At 47.3% G+C, this 23,554-nt stretch overlaps 1 protein-coding gene across 1 annotated transcript in view; it reads left to right on the top strand.

The window, feature by feature from the left end:
• LOC142906809 (uncharacterized) overlaps positions 1–21,342 on the top strand; it is a 54,778-nt gene extending 33,436 nt beyond the window's left edge. Inside the window, exon 5 of the mRNA XM_076055357.1 lies at positions 21,263–21,342. Within this exon, the coding sequence (XP_075911472.1) occupies positions 21,263–21,342 (80 nt within the window). The remainder of the gene's footprint in view (positions 1–21,262) is intronic.
• Positions 21,343–23,554: the final 2,212 nt, after the last annotated feature.

Raw genomic sequence — 23,554 nt, 5'->3', positions numbered from 1 at the left:
CCCCCACCCTCCCCCCCCCCACCCTCTCCCCCCCCCTCCCCATCCCCCCACCCTCTCCCCCCCCCCACCCTCTCCCCCCCCCCCACCCTCTCCCCCCCACCTCTCCCCCACCCTCTCCCCCCCACCCTCTCCCCCCCCCCCCCCCTCCCCCCCCCACCCTCTCCCCCCCCACCCTCTCCCCCCCCCACCCCTCCCCCCCACCCTCCCCCCCCACCCTCTCCCCCCCCCCACCCCTCTCCCCCCCCCACCCTCTCCCCCCCCACCCTCTCCCCCCCCACCCTCTCCCCCCCCCACCCTCTCCCCCCCCCCCTCTCCCCCCCCCCCACCCTCTCCCCCCCCCCCCACCCTCTCCCCCCCCACCCTCTCCCCCCCCACCCTCTCCCCCCCCACCCTCTCCCCCCCCACCCTCTCCCACCCTCTCCCCCCCCCCCACCCTCTCCCCCCCCCACCCTCTCCCCCCCACCCTACCCTCTCCCCCCCACCCTCTCCCCCCCCACCCTCTCCCACCCTCTCCCCCCCCCACCCTCTCCCCCCCCCCCCTCTCCCCCCCCCCACCCTCTCCCCCCCCCCCACCCTCTCCCCCCCACCCTCTCCCCCCCCCACCCTCTCCCCCCCCACCCTCTCCCCCCCACCCTCTCCCCCCCCCCCACCCTCTCCCCCCCCCCACCCTCTCCCCCCCCCCTCCTCCCCCACCCTCTCCCCCCCCCCCACCCTCTCCCCCCCCCACCCTCTCCCCCCCCCACCCTCTCCCCCCCCCCACCCTACCCTCTCCCCCCCCCCCCCCCACCCTCTCCCCCAGAATTTCAGGAAGAATCACACACAAACCTTCTGCTTTAATCAATTTTATTTCTAGCTAACTTTAATTTTTGGATAATATGAAAAACTCAATCTCGGGATTTTGGAATTTCAACACAGCGTTAACATGATACCATCACGATTGCGTTGTTTCACCTCGATAGCGGCACCTGTGGTTAATTCCCGACGCGTAACGTAATCGATCGGTTGTTGAGAGAGAGATTAAAAACATGCGAACTATTCTATCAAACCTTAACTTTATAATATGCAAACTCGTATGCTTGAATTGTTACGCAACACGGCACTTGGTCTTTGATTCGTATCCAATCCTTAATACATTCTGATATGCGAAGTTATTATGCTTGAAATCGTCAGCACAGTACCACGTTGATGTTCGTTCATTGATTCATAACGATTATGAATTTAAAGCGTTCGACTGTAATACTTCTAATTGCCTTATCAACACCACTCGATGGCCACAATGCTTCGTTACTTGAATTGTCACACAAAACAGCATTCGGTCACTGATCATGCGCGGCCCTTAATGCAATTATTGTCACGTTGTTAACAATAGGATGACTGATTATTATGCAATGCTACTCGTTGACAGGGCACTCCAACCAGTATTATTCTTGGAGGCACAAATATGCGTTTGAATTCGTTATTTCATTCGTGGATACCGGCAAGATTATGCAGAAAGACAAATATTAACGAACGACTCAAGTATTCCTAATCAACTTCTCAACGCGACTCAATGGGTGGCGATGTTTCCTTTTGAGATCCTTATCTCGGGCCAATCTTTTAATTGATTGTGGCCAGACCCCTGACAGGGAACCGGTTGAACCCGCTCTTCAACCCCGCGAGCGGCGCTCCGTGGTGAGGAGCCAAAAATTAATCCTTGTTAATGGGTCAGTTGGTAATTTATGCGGTTAGAAGTACAGCCCCAGCACAATATTACAGAGAAAAATTATGAACACTCTTAAAAACGATGGATTATTCACTCGGTCGTTGCGATGGTTCCACCATCACGGATGGTTCAATGGCTTGAGGTTTTTAGGCTTTGTTAATGACCCGTGTGTGTGTGTTGAATGGTATGAGTGGTGAAAGAGTAGGCCAATGTTCGGAATCGATTCTTTGCGTCAAGCAGACGTCTGGTTTGTGTGTAGTGGGGGGCAGTGTATCATACGTATCAGTTGATTCTTCTTTCAGTAGTTGGTTCGGACTCGACGGACGTTGGTGAACGAGTAGATGCGTTGTTGTAGCTGAGATGACCGTCTGGTAGACGGCGTTAGAAGCACGCCCGCAGCGGCGCGCTGGTGCTCCGTCGTCGGCGGTTGTAGATTGCAGGCTCACGATTCGCTCGTGGTGGCGCTGGCCGCTAACAGCGGCAGCGGGTCGCCAATCGGCGACACTCGCCAATTCGGCGAGTTGTAGAGACGTCTCCGGCGTCGGTGATGGCTGCTCTTCTGCTGAGATGAGTTGAGCGGGTCTTCTGCTGAGATGAGTAGAGATGAGTCTTCTTCTGTTGAGCTGCCCCCGAGGGCTGATGAGTTGAATTCAATGCTGAAACGGCTCCTTTAAATGCCAAAAATCTCTCTCCTTCTCGGCTCCCCCTCACGAGGCGGAGCTATCTTTGATCTGATCGTATGTCGGTGGGGGGGGGGGTTCGTGTGTCGGTGGTGGGGGGGTTCGTGTGTCAGTGTGTGTGTTTGTGTGTGTGTCATTTATGACACGGTCCTGTTCGGGTCTTTCCTCAAGCCATAAACATCAAGACAACAGACACCTCGATTCATCTCGGTGGCGTCTGGTTGTCTGATCCCTCCACCCAGAGAGAGGGGCGGGTTCCCCCCCCCCCTTTTCCGTTCGCGTTCCGACGCACAAAGAAATGGTTAAGATTTTTTTTAAGTTTAACATTTCACATCACAGTTGGTATCTTATCATACACAGTTATGATCCTGCTTGTGATTCATAGTATTTGATTTATTTCCAAGTGAAGATGCTCTTCCGAGCGTATGCATTTTATCACGTGCTGCAGGGAAAGACAAAGGTGGTCGGGAGAGACAAAGGTGGTCGGGAGCACCTCTTTATACTTTCGACTTATTTTTCTGAAATACCATTTGGTCCCATGTTCGCCAAGACTCGTGTTTGTAACTACGTCTTCCCGACACCTCTCGGTTTTACCGAGGTTCGAATTGTTATGATGGAATTATTAAAAAGAAAAATAATTATCATCCTGAGTTTAAGAGGTCCATTTCTTGATTGTTGGAATCCATATCCCTTGGTTCTATAAGGTTCTATAATGGAATGTCGTGTAAGGTTAACACGTTGTTATTATTAATATTATTTTGCAATTTTCTTTAAAACTTTCTTTGCCTGGTTGCCGTGTGTGGGGTGGGTGCGTCTCCTCATCAAACCCGGCTGGCTTTTCCAGATGGCCCCTTGTGATAAGGTGTAATTCCTGCTTCTCCGCGCTGTGAGAGAGACAAAAGGTGGTCGGGGTTGCTTGGAATATTGTTTAAACTCTTTCGCAAGTTTTCTCGTCTCATTCCTTCTCGATAACCTTTGATGTGACTCGGTATTCTTGCTCCAAGCTTTGTTTTAACAGTAAAAGTATTAAAGGTGAAAATCATTTGATAGCGAATTAATCATTGGATAATAATTCACTGATGTGTCTGGTGGCCTGTTCTTAATTGGAGTGAGCGTTAGGCTCGCTACTTTTATCTTATTCTTGTTGTTGCCTTTTAATTTTTTTGTTGTTGTTTTACTGGAAAATAAGGAAAAGAATATGTATACGATTTACCCTGTTGGCGTCTGGTGTCTGCTCTCTTGGTGTTCTGACCTCGGAGGGACCTTTCCTAAGGGGCCCATCAAACTCTTGTTCATCTGGAGATTTTCGCCGATAGCTGTTACATCCTCGCCTCGAGAGTTTTATTATTTCTTTATTTCTTAATGGTCTGTTTATGACCGACATCTGGTTTTTCGTGTTTCTGGCTTACGGGTTTGATTCATTATTAAAAATATATATATTGTTTGTCACGAAAGAAAGGAAAAAGAAATCTAGGTGTATGCATCCGTAAATATTCTTACGGATATTAATTGTGGAAAAAGGGCCGTATACAACATTCCGCCCTTTTAAAAATGATCGGTGGTCTGCCACCGGCTATTTTTAATATTAAAGAAAAATGCCTTTTTCCACCATGAACCATCAAGTTTGTGATTTTCCATACAACGCGCGCGTACGTGTCACAACTTAGCATGATTATATTTGAATTAATAAGGGATTTTTTTTTTGTAATAAGATAAGGAAGTATTCTACTGACTACATGTTATAGGGGAAGTTGTTGATTATTTTTTTTTTATTCCTCTTGTTCTCCCAGCACAGGGTACGGTTTGATTTGATTGATGTGTACCCACTTGTACTGCTGCTCTCTTCCTGTCTTTGTGATTTTTAGCTGATATACAACTGGGGACATTTTGTCAACAATCTCGTGTGGTCCTGTCCAGGAAGGGAGGAATTTCCTGCACTTCTGCTTTCTTTTTTCGTAATTGAGGTACAACACCTTGTCTCCGAGCTGGTATTCTGCGTGGCTGGCTTTTTGGTCATAGTATGCTTTGCTCCCCTGAGCCTCTGCTTGCAACTGGTCTCTGACCATAGCGAATGTGCTCTGTAGGTGACTGTTCAGTCCCGCTAGGTATTCAGTGGGCGTCATTGCCATCGGGGTCTCGTCCTCCAGTGGGACATACAGCAGGTGCACTGGGAGGGTCATTAGTCTCCCTGTCATGATCTCGAATGGTGTCCTGCCTGTAGCTCGGTTGGGTGTGGCTCGCATGGCCATCAATACTAGGGGTAGTTTCGTATCCCAGTCGCGTCCCGTGGTGGACACATATTTCTTTAGAAGGCTCACGATGGTCCTGTTGGCTCTTTCCACCTGTCCTGAGGATTGTGGATGGTAGGCGATGTGTAGTTGTCTTCTTACTCCCAACATCTTCCACACTTCTGTGATGACTTCGGCTGTGAAGTGGCTTCCTTTGTCTGAATCGATTGTTGACGGTAGGCCCCACCTACTGAATATTTGGTTGATCAGTAGGATAGCTGTCGTTTCCGCGGTGTTGTTGGGTGCTGGTAAACACTCTATCCATTTGGAGAATGCACAGGTCACAGTCAGCATGTACTTATTTCCTTTGGTTGATCGGTTGACAGGTCCTATCCAGTCGATTTGTAGGTTGGACCATGGATAGTCTGTTCCCCTCTTCTGTAGGGGTGCCCTATGCTGTGAGGTCGTTGGCTGGTACTTGCAACACACGAGGCAGTTGGACACATGTTCGTGTATGTCTTGACTCATTTTGGGCCAGTGGGCCACCTGCCGCAGCATCTGTCCTGTGTTCATCTCGCATCGGTGGCCGCTGCATGGTTCGTCGTGGGCGTGTTGTAACATTATCTCTCGATATTGTGAGGGGACTACCCATCTAGTTTTACCGTCTTTTTCGTTCATATATACCAGTAGCCCTTTTCGCATTGAGAACCTTTTGATTTGGTTATGCATGTTCTCGAGCTCTTTGTTGTCGTTCAGGTTGTCGGTAGTGATTGGTTTTCCTGTTGGATCCTGGATATGATCAGCCAGTGTTTTTAGTGTTTCGTCCTCTTGTTGCATTCTGACTAGATCTCCGGAAGGCTGTGCACTGTTCAATTGGGCTCTGACTCCAGCTTCTGCAGGGTTCTTCCCACTTCTGGTGATCAGTCTTATTACGGCGGGGTCTTGGTTCGTCGACTCTTGTTGTCCGTCTCTTTCGGTTTGGCTTTCTAGCTTCCACGGTGTGCCTTCCAGGCTTCCCGCTTTTGCTAGGGCGTCTGCCTGGTCATTTCCAGTTTTCTCTTGGCCAGGTATCTTGGAGTGCCCTTTGACCTTCTTCCAAAATATCTTCATATCTTTGTTATGAACCATCGTATCTATGGCCTCGAACAGTTCTTGATGGTGAATTGGTTTATTCCTGTGGTTCTTCATACCATTCTTTTTCCATATGGGTAAGTGGTGTAGGAAGCTGTGCTGTACGTAGTTGGAAGCAGTACACACCACCATGGTCTGTATTGGTTATTGGATGCCATTTGGACGGCGATGTGTACCCCGGCCAATTCTGCATACTGGTTGGACTTTGGTCCCAGTTGAAATCCCACTTGAATCCCTGTGAGTGGGCCAGTTTCCCAAACGATTCCTGATCTGGCGTGGAGTTTGTTTTCCTTCATTTTGGAGCATCCATCGATGTACACCATTGGTAGGTCGGCACATGTTTCCTTTTTGAAGGGCAGGTGCCTGTTGTCCTCCGGAGGTACCTTTGCAGCACATGCTTCTATGCTGTTTAGGGTGCAATCATGTAAGTCAGCCAGACCTTGGGCCATTGGACTTTTCTTGTTTTTTGCGTATTTTACTGTGATTGGTAGGCCTTGGAGTGTCAGTGCCCAATTGGCTATCCGGCTGCTGGTTACGCGGCCCTCTCGAATCTTCTTACTGTTGAGGTACGCCAAGGATTCATGATTCGTTTCTAGGATGATATTCTCTCCGTTCAACAAGTTCCGAAAATGTTGTATAGCCCAGATGTTTCCGAATATTGCCTTCTCGCACTCGGAGAACTTTGTCTATACCCCACGGAGGGCCTTGCTGGCATAGGCAATAATTCGTTTCCCTGCTTCCTGTATCTGGTACAGTACCGAGCTGATACTATGATCTGAGTATGCGGTCTCTAGGTGGTATTCTTTTCATTTCTCTGGGTATGCCAGGCAGGATGCCCCTGTGATCTGTCGTTTTATTTCCTCCACTGCAGATTCCTGTTCTTGTCCCCATTCCCATGGTTCGTCTTTTTGAAATAGTTTGACTAGGGGTGGAGCGATCCCTGCGTAGTCATCCACGAACTGTCGAAGGTAGTTGCAGATCCCTAAGAAGCTCCGAAGGGTCGTGACTGTGGTGGGCGGTTTGAGCGCGCGGAGGGCTTCAAGTCTTTTTGTTTGGGGTAACATTCCTTCAGTGCCGATCTGGAACCCGAGGTAGTCCACCCTTTTACGTGTCCACTGTCCCTTTTGTATTGATATCTTTGCACCTGCTTCTTTTAACTGCTCGAGGGTATGCTGGAGGTTCTCGAGGTGTTCTTCCCATGAGGAGTCCTTGACCAGAATGTCGTCGACATAGACGATGGTGCCTCGCTCTTTTGCGTCACCCATTGCCTTGTGTAGGAATATGTTGAAGTCTGCAGGTGAATTTGAGTATCCAAATGGGCATCGGTTCCAAGTATACTGTATCCCGTTGAATGTGAAGGCCAACTTGTATTGATCTGCTTCTTTCACGGGCATGGTCCAGAAACCATTTGATAGGTCCATTGTGGTGAGTATTTTTGCGCCTTTTATTTAGTTGAGACTTTGGTCGATTTCCGCCATGGGCCATCGAGATAGGGGAACCGTTTTTGTTGAGTTGCCTATAGTCGATGGTGAGTCGCCACTTGCCAGTGGGTTTTAGCACAGGCCAAATTGGTGAGTTGTAGGTTGAATTGCATTCCCGAATGATATTCTTCTTGAGTAGGTTTCCCAAGGTTTCTTGGATTGATTCGTAGGCGGCCAGTGGAATCTTGTATTGTTTCACGTATACCGCTGGTGCTCCCTCCAGTGTGGGAATAGATACCACATGTAGGTCGGTTTTGCCGCAGTCATAGGAGTCTTCTGAGAACAGGAAGTGGTATTTCTGGAGCAGTTGTCGGAGCTCGTTTCATTGAGTGTCATTCTCAAGGGCGTCTGCCGCTTCAATTTGTTGTTCAATTTGTTCTTCTATTGAAGGGACTCTTTTTCCTTGGTCTGGGTCTAAGGCTTCTGTGATTCCTGGTAGCTCAGTGGGTTGTTTCCCTTGCGTTATCGGTTGAATTGCCTTTGCTTCACTGGAGTGGAATATGCTCTTGATCTTGTGTTGTCCTTCAAAAGTCCCCTGTTCACCTGTTTGACCACTAGTGGGCGGTATATACCCCACGAGGGGACAGTCATTGGGAACTGCTGGTCGTAGGTCTGCTTTCTCAAGGTCCTTTCCCAGTTTATTTGTCAGCAGTTGAGTGGTTCGTATTTCTGCTGGACGCTTGGTTCTGTTCTTGGTTGTCTGTGATAGGTTGTTGAGTTCTGGTGTGGTTACTTGAATTCCCATAGAGTCTTCTGCGACTTCTTCCTCTTCTGGATCCCTATGCTGCTCCGGCATTGACTGTGCCCATATTTGTCGGGATTCAAGGTTCATAATGGGTTTAAGGCGATTCAGTAGTTCGATCCCAATGATCAGCTCTTTTCCTGGGTTCTGTACGACATATAATGGATGGCTCATGTTGACTTCGTTGAACTTGAGCTTCATCGTGACCTTGCCCAATGGTCGCATGTGGGTCCCTTCACATCCAGAGTAGGTAAGCTTGCTTGGCATCATCTACAGTGCTTCATTCTTCCTCTGGAGGGCAGTCTGGAGTTCGTCAAATAGGTCCCTGGATATCATTGATATTTCTGCTCCAGTATCACAAAGGCCCTGGCTGGTCAGTGTGTCTTGCAGTGTTACTTCCATGTGGACTCGTCCGACCGGTCCTGCGGGAATTAATTCTCCCAGATGGTACCCTTTGCCCTCTGGTATCACCTCGGCGACCGCTTTGGTGTTTCTTGAGTTTCATATGTTTACTTGGGCTACTTTGGCGTTGGGTGTGCCCTCTTCCTGTGTGTGTTCTGTTGGTCTTCTTGTCTTTGGTGTTGGTATCGGAATCTTCATACTCTCTTGGTGTCCTCTTTACATCCGAATGTGGTGGGCGTATCGACTCCTGTTGGCTGACTGTGGTCTATGCTCGATTGCTAGTGGAGGTGGCAGTGGAAGACGATATGGTGTTTGATTCGGTGGGCGTCGGCCCCCGTGGTGTAGGTATGATTCATCACTCGCTCTTCCTCCTCCATGGTTCCAGGATCCGCCTCCTTCTGTATTCCATGGCTGTGTTGTCCGTGGATGCCAAGTCCCTCTTGCCTCGCTCCTCTCCCCACGTGGAGTGTTATTCAGCATGCCGTTGATGGGTGTTGATTGTAGTAGATTAGGCGCCCTCTCCAGGGGGTTTCATGTCCGTCCTGTATGGTGTTGTTATTATTTCTTGGACATTCGCTTCCCTCCAGATCAAGTCGTTCTTTATCTTTGGTGATGATGTGTGTTTTGGCTATGTTTGTGGTTCTTCAGCCGTTCACCCAGGCCGTGTGAGCCTTGCTTTCAATCTGGCGCAGGGAGGCAGTCTCGGGATCCAACATCATTCCTACTATCTTCATTATTTCAGGTCTTAGGGATTGGAAGAACATAACTTTTAATATGTTCCCTTCTTCTTGGGCGTTATCCACGTCGCCTGCATAATATGCTCTCTTGAGGTGTAGGAGATAATCCCGTGGGTCCTCGTCTGCACGCTGAGTCATCAATTTTGCCGCGTTCAATCCTTCAGACAGTGTGGAGTATTCCCCGAATCTCCTTAACTACTACTCGGCTTAATTGCTTGAAATCGCTCCTGACCCTATTGGGCAGGGAGGTTACCCATGGTCTGGCTGACTCATGCAAGCTCCTTGATAATAGACATGCTTTTTCTGCTGATTTACACAGACCCCGGATGTTAGCCTCCTGTCCTACTGTGGCTATGTGAGTGTGGATATCCCTGTTCTTGTTGTGTGGATCGAAGTAGGGAATTCTCACGAGCGCTTTATCCATTCGTTTGAGGGTTTTACTGTTAAAAGTGTGTTGTTCGTCGTCAGTGGTGTCTGTTCCTGAGGAGTGCTCACTCGAGCTGTCCCTGTCTTCGCTATCACTGTGATGTTTCCCTTGCCTGTGCCGTGGTCTCCCTCTGTCCGAGGATTTGTATCTGTCCCGTGGCTTGTGTCCTTTGTTTTTCCTATGTGGGTCTGGTGAATCGTGCTTGTGGGTTGGTGTGTGTGATCTCCTTGAGCTGTGTCTATGTGGTGAGTGTCTTTGTCCTTGACCTTCATGCCGTCTATCACGTGTGTGGTGTCTGCTGGGTGATGTGCTGTGTTTACGTTGGTCTCGTATTTTGTGACTGTCAGGATTCCTGTGTCTGTCCTCTGTGGTGCGGGTTGTTTTGCGTTGGTGAGTTTTATGTGTTGCGCGTCTCTCTGGGGAGCTGTCCCTGGTACCCGTGTCATGTCGGTCATGTTTACGTGAGGTGCGTTCCTCTGGTGAGCCGTCTGTGTCTGACTGGTCATTTTTGCGTGCTGTCCGCCTCTCTGGAGAGCTGTGGGTTCCACGTCGGTCGGGCTTGTGTGGAATGTGTCTTCCTAGTGAGCTGTCTCTGTCCTCTGCATCATATCGGTCATTTTTGCGTAGCGTGCGTCTTTCTGGCGAATTGTCTCTGTGCCGCTCATTCCGCCCTGGTTCCGCCCCTTTTGGTGCTATTCGTACTGCGTATCCTGGCAATTTTATTTTGGGTTTTGTGTCTCTCTAATTTCGAGGTTGTCATCCGCATGTTTTTCCACTTTTATCCTTGTTTCTCCTTCCTTCCTCTCGAATTGCAAGGGGGTCTCTCTGTCAAAATTGCTTTCTTTGGTGGCCATACTTTTGGGGGATTTTGGCCCTGGGCTACGTACGCGTGGCTCGGAGTATGGTAAACTGCTACTCCCGTATGTGTTATGTGTATCAACGTCTGGGGGTTTCACTGGTGCAGCTAGCTCTGATCCTTTCTCTCCCACGAGGGCGCGCAGACGTTCTATCTCCCCCATCAGGGACAGTTTATCCTCTCATTCCCTTTCAAATTTTTCCGCATTCCATGCCCTTTCCCTGTCTGTCTGTATGAGGAGGTCTGAGTCTAACCTTGCTATTTCCGCAATTTTTACATCACGTTCGGCTTTGTTACATTTTATCACGTCCTTAAGAAGTTTTTTTCCGATGTTCCTTAATGTCCTCGATATGTGTCCCCTCCCATATGTCTCTCTGTTCTGCCTGCTCTTTAGCAGTCCGGCCAGTACGTTTTAACACAAGTTCACGATATTGTTTTTCCATAGATTCCATCTCTTCCGGGGAGGTCCCCTCTGAGTCAGTGGTATGCGTTGGGGTGTCAGCCTCCGAATGTTGCAGATCCAGTTCCATCTATCTTATGTGGTGTAGTTAATAGACTTAAGAGTGTATCTTAATTCTGACATTTCATGTGTGGTGTGAGTTACTCTGGAAATTCCCTTCAGAGCACGTATAAAACAATTGTATCACAGGATATGGTCAGTTTGACTCGAGCAAATAATCTTACTTCAACTGTCTTTGTTATACCCTGCTACTCTGGAATTTCCCTTCAGAGTGCGTTTTTTTGTGTTTGTTTTACACCCGTTACAGTCACAGGGCAACGTTAGATCATAAAACCTTGTTAATACAACAGTGATTTGTTCCTTAATTCAAGCATAAACTGTCTGCGAGAGATCCCGGACGACGCCCCCAATATGTTCTATATATAGGTGTTATTAAAATTGATGAAAATAATGAAAATTAAATGAAATTTGAGATTTGCATAATTTATCTGAAAGTATGTTAATTGGTGTAATCATGCGCATAAATTATGCTGATTCGATAGATTATCGTATTAATTTATGCGAGTGGGCGTGGTTAGGATAATGCAGGTCATTATGGATTATCAGGTCGAGCCTCGGTGACGAGGATTGTGTTATGAATTGGAATGACGCAATTAATCGTATGCAGTGACGCAGGCGTTGTGAGCGTGAATGAGAGAGAGTCGATTCGACTCTGCTCTTTAATTCCGTATTATTGATAAGGATACGATTACTCTCGATTGAACATTACGAATTATGTGTGTTATGGATTATGTGTGGTGATAGTGTACTTATGATAGGTCCCCAGGATTCAGATCTCATACGCAGAACAATATTATGCAGAATTTCAGGAAGAATCACACACAAACCTTCTGCTTTAATCAATTTTATTTCTAGCTAACTTTAATTTTTGGATAATATGAAAACTCAATCTCGGGATTTTGGAATTTCAACACAGCGTTAACATGATACCATCACGATTGCGTTGGTTCACCTCGATAGCGGCACCTGTGGTTAATTCCCGACGCATAACGCAATCGATCGGTTGTTGAGAGAGAGATTAAAAACATGCGAACTATTCTATCAAACCTTAACTTTATAATATGCAAACTCGTATACTTGAATTGTTACACAACACGGCAATTGGTCTTTGATTCGTATCCAATCCTTAATACATTCTGATATGCGAAGTTATTATGCTTGAAATCGTCAGCACAGTACCACGTTGATGTTCGTTCATTGATTCATAACGATTATGAATTTAAAGCGTTCGACAGAAATACTTCTGATTGCCTTATCAACACCACTCGATGGCCGCAATGCTTCGTTACTTGAATTGTCACACAACACAGCATTCGGTCATTGATCATGCGCGGCCCTTAATGCAATTATTGTCACGTTGTTAACAATAGGATGACTGATTATTATGCAACGCTACTCGTTGAAAGGGCACTCCAACCAGTATTATTCTTGGAGGCACAAATATGCGTTTGAATTCGTTATTTCATTCGTGGATACCAGCAAGATTATGTAGAAAGAAAAATATTAACGAACGACTCAAGTATTTCTAATCGACTTCTCAACGCGACTCAATGGGTGGCGATGTTTCCTTTTGAGATCCTTATCTCGGGCAAATCTTTTAATTAATTGTGGCCAGACCCTTGACAGGGAACCGGTTGAACACGCTCTTCACCCCCGCGAGCGGCGCTCCGTGGTGAGGTGCCAAGAATTAATCCTTGTTAATGGGTCAGTTGGTAATTTATGCGGTTAGAAGTACAGCCCCAGCACAATATTACAGAGGAAAATTATGAACACTCTTAAAAACGATGGATTATTCACTCGGTCGTTGCGATGTTTCCACAATCACGGATGGTTCAATGGCTTGAGGTTTTAGGCTTTGTTAATGACCCGTGTGTGTGTGTTGAATGGTATGAGTGGTGAAAGAGTAGGCCAATGTTCGGAATCGATTCTTTGCGTCAAGCAGACGTCTGGTTTGTCGTGTAGTGGGGGGCAGTGTATCATACGTATCAGTTGATTCTTCTTTCAGTAGTTGGTTCGGACTCGACGGACGTTGGTGAACGAGTAGATACGTTGTTGTAGCTGCGATGACCGTCTGGTAGATGGCGATAAAAGCACGCCCGCAGCGGCGCGGTTGTACGCGGACGGTAGGTAATGCGCGCAGTGCGTCTGCGAGCAGCTGGCACGCTGGTGCTCCGTCGTCGGCGGTTGTAGATTGCAGGCTCACGATTCGCTCGTGGTGGCGCTGGCCGCTAACAGCGGCAGCAGGTCGCCAATCGGCGACACTCGCCAATTTGGCGAGTTGTAGAGGCGTCTCCGGCGTCGGTGATGGCTGGTCTTCTGCTGAGATGAGTTGAGCGGGTCTTCTGCTGAGATGAGTTGAGATGAGTCTTCTTCTGTTGAGCTGGCCCCGAGGGCTGATGAGTTGATTTCCATGCTGAAACGGCTCCTTTTTATGCCAAAAATCTCTCTCCTTCTCGGCTCCTCCTCACGAGGTGGAGCTATCTTTGATCTTCCGAGCGTATGCATTTTATCACGTGCTGCAGGGAAAGACAAAGGTGGCCGGGATCTTCCCATCTCTCTATACTTTGCAAATATCATTTCGACTCCACATTCTACCAGCCTAATCCACCCCGTTACCTTGGCTCTTACTTAGTTTTTTTAATTTTCGTCACTTTGTGTTTATAAATGTGTGACAGTTTATTTAACTTAAAGCTCGCTCGCTCTTTTGCTGCCCGTGTGCAGGGTGGGGTGGGGTCACTACTAAGTCCCGTGTGTGGCAGATGGTTCCTGCGATAACGATCTGTTTGCCCTGGCGTGAAATTCCTCTCTCGCGCTCTTCGGGAGAGACAAAGGTGGTCGGGAGCACCTCTTTATACTTTCGACTTATATTTCTCAAATACCATTTGGTCCCATGTTCGCCAAGACTCGTGTTTGTAACTACGTCCTCCCGACACCTCTCGGTTTTACCGAGGTTCGAATTGTTATGACGGAATTATTAAAAAGAAAAATAATTATCATCCTGAGTTTAAGAGGTCCGTTTCTTGATTGTTGGAATCCATATCCCTTGGTTCTGTAAGGTTCTATAATGGAATGTCGTGTAAGGTGAACACGTTATTATTAATGTTATATTGCAATTTCTTTAAAACTGTGTTTGCCTGGTTGCCGTGTGTGGGGTGGGGTGTGTCTCCTCATCAAACCCGGCTGGCTTTTCCAGATGGCCCCTTGTGATAAGGTGTAATTCCTGCTTCTCCGCGTTGCGAGAGACAAAGGTGGTCGGGGTTGCTTGGGATATTGTTTAAACTCTTTCGCAAGTTTGCCCGTTGTCTCATTCCTTCTCGAAAACCTTTGATGTGACTCGGTATTTGTCTCCAAGCTTTGTTTTAACAGTAAGTATTAAAGGTGAAAACCATTTGATAGCGAATTAATTATCGGATAATAATTCACTGATGTATCTGGTGGCCTGGTCTTAATTGGAGTGAGCGTTAGGACCGCTAATTTTATCTTATTCTTGTTGTTGCCTTTTAATTATATATATTTTTGTTTTACCGACAAATAAGAAACAAAAAAAGTGTATACGATTTACCCTGTTGGCGTCTCCGTGTCTACTCTCTTGGTGTTCTGACCTCGGAGGGACCTTTCCTAAGGGGCCCATCAAACTCTTGTTCATCTGGAGATTTTCGCCGATAGCTGTTACATCCTCGCCTTGAGAGTTTTATTATTTCTTTATATATAGATATATATATATGGCCTGTTTATGACCGACATCTGGTTTTTCGTGTTTCTGGCTTACGGGTTTTATTCATTATTAAAAATATATATATTGTTTGTCACGAAAGAAAGGAAAAATAAATCTGTGTATGCATCCGTAAATATTCTTATGGATATTAATTGTGGAAAAAGGGGCCGTATACAACACAGGTTAGCCTAAATGTTTCTAACCGGCGAAGATGTTCCATTAGGGGGGTCCACGTTTTGCAAGCATAGAGACGGGAGGGAATGACTGTGGCCGAAAAGACCTGAAGCTTAGTGCGGAGCGACAGACCAGGTAGCTTCCCCACAGCGTTACGCAACCGATGAAAAGATATTGCCGCTCGACTGATTCGGAGTGAGACCTCTGCTGTTAAACTGGAGCCGGTCATAAGCACACTGGCCAAGTATGGGAAACTCTCCACTCTCTCCACAACTGCCCCATCACCGATTGGGAGTTATGGGGGTGGAGTGTCCGATGGCACAAAATACCCAGGCAGGTGCTTAGTTTTGGTGGGGCTGATGGTAAGGCCCCATCTCTTAGTGACACGCTCCAGTCTCAGCAGCAGCGTCTCCAACTCCTCCTCTGAATGAGCAGCTATTACTAAATCATCGGCATACATAACGTGGTTGAGCAATAGGGAGCCATCCCTTGACCGCACCCGGGCATCGATCAGCCTCCCATTATATCTGTACCAAATGGAGATTCCCCCGGTACAGCTATTGAAGGCTTCACGAACTACGTGGTCAAAATAGATGTTAAATAATGTGGGAGCCAGAGGACATCCCTGTCACACCCCAAGGTGTACAGGGAATGGCTCTGACTCCCGGCCACGTAGTTTTACTGGGCCCGCTCACCATCATGAAGGTCCTTAATGATCGTGAGCAGAGGATCAGGGACTCCAAAAGCACGAAGAACAACCCAGAGCCCAGGCCTACTGATGGTATCATAGGCCTTGACCAGGTCAATAACGCAGAGATGTAGGTCTTGCTGGAATTCCCTACACCTCTGCTGTAGCAGACGGACAGAAAATATGGCATCTGTGCAGGACCGCCATTTCCTGAAACCGCATTGGGGCTCTGCAAGCCTCTCCTCTGCGTGCCTTGCAAGGCGATCTTGAATAATCCTTGCCAGGACCTTTCCTGGCACACTGAGGAGTGAGATGCCCCTGTAGTTGTTACAGTCTGTGCGGTCCCCCTTCTTAAAGAGGGGGACCACCAGGGCATCCTTTCCAATCCTGCGGAACCCGTCCAGTAGTCCAGACTGTTGTTATGATGTCATATAGGGCAGTCTGTGCACAAACGCCACCCTCCCTCAGCATTTCGCTTGGGAGATCATCTCTGCCCGGTGCCTTTCCTGGTCTCAGACTCCGGATCGCCTTCAGTACTTCCACAACAGATGGCACCTCAGCCAGCCACTCACAGGGGGTGACTTCTTCCAATATTTGAGGCAACGCAGCCTCAGCAGGGTCATCCCCACTTTGTGCCACGATGTTTTCCTGACTGAGGGATTTCCCCTCCCCCAGGGCCTCACAGAAATGCTCAGCAAATCTGCAAACCTGTTCCTGGGGGTCGGAGATTGGATCACCGTTTTTTCCCCTAATGATGGTAATAGGTGTGGCGCTGCAGGTTACTTTTTTGGAGTTAAATAGAGATTTATGATCGCGGGCCACTGAGGCAGACTCCATCTCCTCAGCAACCCGCGACCACCACCCATCCTTGCAGCGCCTCATGGCTCTCCGAACCTCTGAGTGAAGGCTGCGGTAAGCCTCCTCATTCTGACGTGGGATTCTGTAGCTGATGACAGTGGGCCTGTCGCTTTTTCTCAACTATCCTGAACACCTCCTGTCAGCCAGGGTCTCTGGGGAGGTCTGGACCGCGTACCCAAAGCAGCCAATGCAGCTGCATGAGTCACAGTCCTAAACCTCGCCTATTTACCCTCGACATCAAGAGGAGTGGGGGACGATGCCAACCCCAGCTGCAAGCGATGATGAAATACTCGCTTGCAACTTTCATCAGATAACTGAGACCAAACCACTTTAGGTTGGAATGGGGTCCTGGGTGTACACCCACCAACGGAGTGGAAGAATGGCTGGCGCATCTTACAGATGACAAGTCGATGGTCAGAGGGCAGATCAGCTCCACGGTAGGTCCTGGTGTCAAGAACATGGGCTCGCATCCGCTGGTCCGTCACTATGTAGTCCAGCAGATGTTCCTGCTTGGACCCGGCATGCATCCATGATGTTGTGTGGATGCGCCGATGCCGGAACAGCGTGTTGGTAATTACAAGCCCATGGGCTGCACAAAAATCTAGCAGCCTCCTACCGTTGTTATTGAGCTGATCTGGCCCATGCCCTCCAATCACTCCAGACCAAGTGCCAGCATCATGGCCAACTCGGGCATTGAAGTCACCCAACAAGATGACTCTATCCCGAGGGGCCACTTTAGCCAGCACCCGTGACAGGAGGTCATAGAAGGCATCTGACTCATCGGCTTTGCCTGCATCCCTCCACGGATGTTCATCTTCAGTGGGGGCATAAGTAACCATGACCACCACTCCTCGCCTCTGGTTGATGGGAAGGCGAGCCCAAAGTAGCCTGGGGCTTCCAGCTTCCCACACCTCACCGTCACGCTCCCACGCCCCCTTCATTCTTTTGTTGAAAAGCTGAGCCACACCCTGTTGTTTGGCAGTCTGCTGCCCCGAGTAGAGGACTGTCCACCCCTTATGGTGGCAGGAGCCAGAACCGGTCCACCGGACCTCCTGAATGCCACAGAGATTCAGGCGGTACCGGTCCAGCTCCCGTCAGAGGAGTGGCAGCCTCTCCTCCGCAGTGAGCGTTCGAACATTCCACGTGGCCACATGAAGTGGCTTTTAGTTGTTTCTGGAGGAGCCCCGAGGGTAGGGATTCAATCTCCTGGCTCCGCCAATTGGCTTTGGCTAGAAGATGTCATAGACGCTTGTCCCCCCCGGGGCCTCCGGCACAAGCTTATTTGTTACATTTTTAATTCACTCATACACACACTCACTCATTCTCACTCATACACTCACTCACTCATACACACTCACTCATTCACTCACTCACTCACTTATACACACACTCACTCATTCTCACTTATACACACACTCACTCATTCTCACTCATACACTTACACATTCACTCACTTATACACTCACCCGCAAAAGATCCCCCATATAGCCTTAACAGACTGTTGGGGCAAGTGCTGTTAGCGAGCACCTATGAAAGCGAGCAAGGCACACGAGGGGGTGGGTGGCCAAACCCATGCCCAGCCGCCTTTGTCTCCGTAAAGGTGATGTTTACACATCGCACCAGGTACCCATTTGAGGCCGAGTCAACCTAGGAGAGACCCATGACCAGTTCAGATAATCGTCAATGGCATTAACCATGAGCGGGAATTGAACTCGCCAGATTTCTAGTGCACTAACCACTACACTACTGCTCCTCATACAACAAAAACAACCGCCGTTCACCACTAAGTGACAGTGACGTCCACACAGCACCTGTGCCACGCCAGGCGCACTTTGAGGCCACGTGAAATGTTGAAGCCTCACTGATAGGTCACGGGACAGACCCTGCAGGTGCCATGGGTTGATTGACTGAGATGACTGGCAGATGCACCATCTGTGCTCCCGACTGTGCCAACCGTTTGCGTTTTAGCCGCCCAGCGCTCCGCTCGTTGTTGTGAGCATCACTCCTCTGCCCTCCATTGTTGCTGAATGGTGACTGCCTCCAACTTACCCGTAGCCTCAAGGTGCACCTAGCCTGGCACTGCCCAGTAGCATCCTTCACGAGCCTCCTCCACACATGGAGGCCGATCTTGACACGACTGGTACCAGTCATCGGCAAGTCCACTCAGCTCCACATCGTTTTGTACCACATCAGCCCATCTATTTTCTAGCCCGTGCCGTGCATGCTTAGCCCCCTCAATCCGGTTGCTTTGGCATATGGTGGCTAGGCATGCAGGCTCCATGACCCATCCAATGCAGCCTTACCTGCCGGAGGAGTTCGCTGATGGGAAATGTGTCCAGATCATTCAAGGATTTGTGAGCTCCTGATCCGGAGTGACACCTCTGCTGTCAAACCAGAATTGGTCATGAGCACACTGCCCAGGTATGGAAACCTCTCCACTCTCTCCACAACTGCCCCATCATTCACAGGGAGTTGAGTGTTTCACGACACGAAATAAACACGCAGGTGCTTGCTAACTTTCGTGGGGTTGATGGTAACATCCCGACACATCGAGTTGGTCTTTCATACTTCCCCAACAGATGTTACCTCAGTCAGCTATGAACAAGAGATAGCTACTTCCTCTAAAATCAAGGAACTCGCTCACCCATTTTCCCACTCACTCATCCACTTACACACTCACTCATCCACTCACCCACTCATCTACTCACTCACCCACTCACTCACCTACCCACCCGCCCACTCACCCAATCCCCCACTCAAATCTGTCGTGTTCACGACTCGTAAACCTATACAGATTGAATCTTGACTTAAAGCTTTCGCGACTGCAGGAATTCATATTATTTTGGGTCTTTCGGTGAAGTCACGTAGATAGGTTCAAATTAATAAAAATAAAATAAACAAAAACTACGTTTGGATAACACAAGCGATCGTCATCAGGAGGAAAACAGTGGGGAAGCTGCTAACATATCCGCACTACGCCCTATAATCACATATACCTATACCGACTACATATTCGAAACACAATGCGTGGCAATGTCTATCTTAACTAGATATTTAAATTCGGCACTTGCGTTGAGCCCTTATACTTATATGCACTACGTTAAAGCTACGTGTACCAAAGCAAACCATACATTATAATTGCACATTCTAATTTAGTCTACCTATTAAAATCAGACTTGTAATTTATAACATATATACGTAATAAATTACAATCGCTTATACTTATGATGATTGCGAACCGCATTCGCAATGCCGCCGTGCTCAGGCGCCCCACCGCCGGGGAGTACACTAGACAAGGCCGAGGCTTCGGCCTAAACCCCTCGGTCTAAATTTCGATTTAAAGCTTTCGTGACTGCAAGGATTCATCTTCTTTGGTTCTTTCGGTAAAGTCACGTAGAATGAGAATAAAATAATAAATTGATAAAATAAAATAACACAATAATATTCTCACGACGTTTCGGCCACAACACAAGCGGCCTTCATCAGGTGAAGGGGACGAGACTGTCTGGAGGACAGCGCTGGAGTGAAAAAGCCACGCTGAGATCACGACCTTTAAGCTGTGTGAGAAGAAACAAAGCGCCTTGACAAAGGAATTAGCATAGAATTTATCATTGAAATGGCTGAGTGATTAGCATGTGACTGGTCACAGAAATGGCTATGTTAAAGTTAAAGCATACACATCCGCAGAGGCACCCCTTGACAAAGGAATTAGCATAGAATTTAGCATTGAAATAGCTAAGTTAAAGCATACACATCCGCAGAGGCACTCCTTGACAAAGGAATTAGCATAGAATTTAGCATTGAAATAGCTGAGTGATTAGCTTGTAACTGGTCACAGAAATAGCTATGTTAAAGTCAGAGCATACACATTCACCGAGGCACCTAGTACAAATCAAACAGGAGAATTTAGCATTGAAATAACTAGGCGAATTTAGCATTGAAATAACTGAGTGATTAGCTAGTGACTGGTCACAGAAATGGCTATGTTGAAGTCAAGGCCTACACATCTGAGCTATTCACAGTAACTGGGTATACAATACAATATATAATGAATACTATATAGTGAACCAATAAAAAACTAAAATATAAATTACCTTAATGTTATCAATAAACTCTATATTCTCCAATCAGCTAAGCTACCAACAATAAGTCGTTATATATCACAATGCTATATGGCGAAAAAATGGGTGGATTCTTACCCTCAACTTTAGCAACACGGATAGCTACGGGCCCCGTTCAGACGGACGAGTTCATCCATGGTCGGAACAGAGGAGGGGGAGAGAGACAGCTGCGAGGCGCTATTATACTCCATGTTGTAAACCATACCATTAACCGTGGTGTGAGAGGTATTAAGAGTCAATGCTGGCGAAAGAGCTGCGGTCTGAAGGTCATCGTAAAATACAATTAATTAAGAATGGAAATGGTTTAAAACATCTTTCCAATGGTTACTAAGCCAGAATCCATCTTCTCGGTTGAAATTGTCTCTGTGCTTGTATATGTGAATGGCCTCATGAACGAATCTCTCATGGTAGCCGGTTGGTTTGCAAATAACCTCCGTCTTGGAGAAGTCAATGTCATGTGAGCCCAATGAATTATAACAGTGATCTGCCACGGCAGAGGAGTTCGTTCTCCCGTGTTTCAAGTCTGCTTTATGTTCGCGGATGCGGTCCGAGATATGTCGTTTGGTTTCTCCAATGTAGCTACTACCACAGAGGCACTTTAGTTTATAAACGCCCGGGTACTGTATGTCTGGAACAGCATATTTTACAGATGGAACTAAATCACGGATTTTATGTACTGTGTTGAATCGGACCTGGATCTTGTGTTTATTCAGGATTTTGGAGATCTTTTTAGTGACCCCTGCAATGTAGGGTAAGGTGATGGTTTTGAGTGGCTCCGGGCTCCCCTCGGTCTACTTTAGAGCCCGACAACCGAGGGGAGCCCGGGGGACATTCGGAGAGCGAAGCTACAGATGGATCCGCCGTGGCAGCGAGATGTTGAAGCGCGAAGGAGAAAGCCCCCGAGGGTGGCAGACAGAGGGGAAACGGCGGAAGAAGCACACCGAGCGAGAGCCACCCACCTCCACCAACCACCGGGCCCCCAAACTCTCAATGCAAAGCGAAGGCCCCCTCGCAAGACGCCTCTCTGGGAATCGATTCCATATGCGGGTTGAGCGCCTACGATTCCGTGACTCGCGGATCGATTCTCTTCCTGCTCCGACTTATTTTCGTAGCGCGTGGTTCATAGTTCATAAATTTAGATTTAAAGCTTTCGTGACCGCAGTAATTCATATTCTTAGCTCTTTCGGTAAAGTCACGTTAAAGGGAAACAATAAAATGAAAAAATATATATATAAAACAATTAAAAAATTCTCACGACGTTTTGACCATAACACAAACGGTCGTCATCAGGTGTGGTCGAAACGTCGTGAGAATTTTTTTTGTTTTATATATATTTTATTATTTCCCTTCAACGTGACTTTACCGAAAGAGCTAAGAATATCATAGTTTCATTTATTTGGTATAGTCCTGTGGGCCATTCGGCTCTTGAATCGGGTGCAACCGCAACAAACAAAAAAAACATGAACAAGAAAAACATCTTAAAGTGATTATGTGTGACTGTGCAAACAGAAAAGCCATGGGGAAAAAAAAACATCAAAAATATTCCTGAAATAGCACCTTAGGAGAGGCACACGACTTGTTCAAATGTTCGCCACTGAATTGAACTCAGGTCCGCTGGGTATGCAGCGCAGTGGTGATGGATGCCAAGGACGGCCTCCGTGTATTATCATCTTGTGCTAATTCCAAGCGTTGTTAGTGGTGTGTTTTAGGCTAATTTCCTTTGCCAAGGCGTTTTCTGTTTACCCCCCTCACAGCTTAAGAAAGGAGGCGACCTGCGCTTGGCTTTCTTCAAGCTCGTCATTCTCCGTCGTGCTAATCCCTCATACTAACATGCTAATCCCCCAGTTACATGCTTATTTACTGTTGATATGTAAACTGCTGCTAATCCCTCATACTAACATCATGCTAATCCCCCAGTTACATGCTTATTTACTGTTGATATGTAAACTGCTGCTAATCCCTCACACCAAAATCATGCTAGTCCCCCAGTTACATGCTCGTCGCTCTCCGTGGTGCTAATCCCTCACACCAACATCATGCCAATCCCCCAGTTACATGCTAATTTATATGTAAACTCCTTTGTCAAGGCGCTCTGTTCCTCCCACACAGCTTAAAAGACGCGGCCCATGCTTGGCAGTGTTCACTCAAGCGCTGTCTTCTGGACAGTCCTGTTTCTTCACCTGATGAAGGCTACTTGTGTTGTGGCTGAAACGTCGTGATTTTTCTTTAATTTTTACCTACGTGACTTTACCGAATAGAACCAAAGAGTATGGATCCGTGCAGTCACGAAAGCTTCAAATCTAGAAAAGAAATATTTAACAAAAAAATTAAAACACGCTTTAATGAAATGTACTGTTAATGGAAGAACTCCACGACTCTAGGAAGTGCCCCCCCGAAGCTTGCCATAACGTAAAGGGACCGTGGTGATTTTACAGCCAACGTGAGTTGAGCGTGGACAATTAGACCCAAGCCGAAACACAACATATAAAAAATTATGTTTAAAAAAATATTTTTTTAATGATAGAATGCAGTATTGTCATCAGTATGATATAAGTATACCAAGTTTCCAGTCGATACAACATTGGGAAATGGGTTAAAATTGAGTTACAAGATTTGAGGATATGACAACAGACAGAGTGAGTTCATAGAAAGCGTGTGAAAACATTGTTTACAATTTTTAATGATTTAATATAGTATTGTCATCAGTAAGACATAAGTATACCAAGTTTCCAGTCGATAATCACATTGGGAAGTGGGTTAAAATTGAGTTACAAGATTTGAGGATACAACAACAGACAGAGTGAGTTCATAGAAAGCGTGTAAAAACATTTTTTGCAATTTTTAATGATAGAATATAGTATTGTCATCAGTAAGACATAAGTATACCAAGTTTGCAGTCGATACCACATTGGAAAGTGGGTTAAAGTTGAGTTACAAGATTTGAGGATACGACAACAACAGACAGAGTGAGTTCATAGAAAGTGTAATACTAAAAACGGCGCGTGCAAACGACTCAAAATCGCGTAAAGTTAAAGGTAGAATGTTCCCAGACTAAATAATGGATAATGGTTGGGGTTAGGGAGAGCACGCTA

The sequence above is a fragment of the Petromyzon marinus genome, chromosome 71, assembly GCF_048934315.1.
Source record: "Petromyzon marinus isolate PM22_M1 ecotype Great Lakes invasive population chromosome 71, UKy_Petmar_22M1.pri1.0, whole genome shotgun sequence".
Classification (NCBI taxonomy): Eukaryota; Metazoa; Chordata; class Hyperoartia; order Petromyzontiformes; family Petromyzontidae; genus Petromyzon; species Petromyzon marinus.
This window is presented reverse-complemented; position numbering and strand designations above follow the sequence as displayed.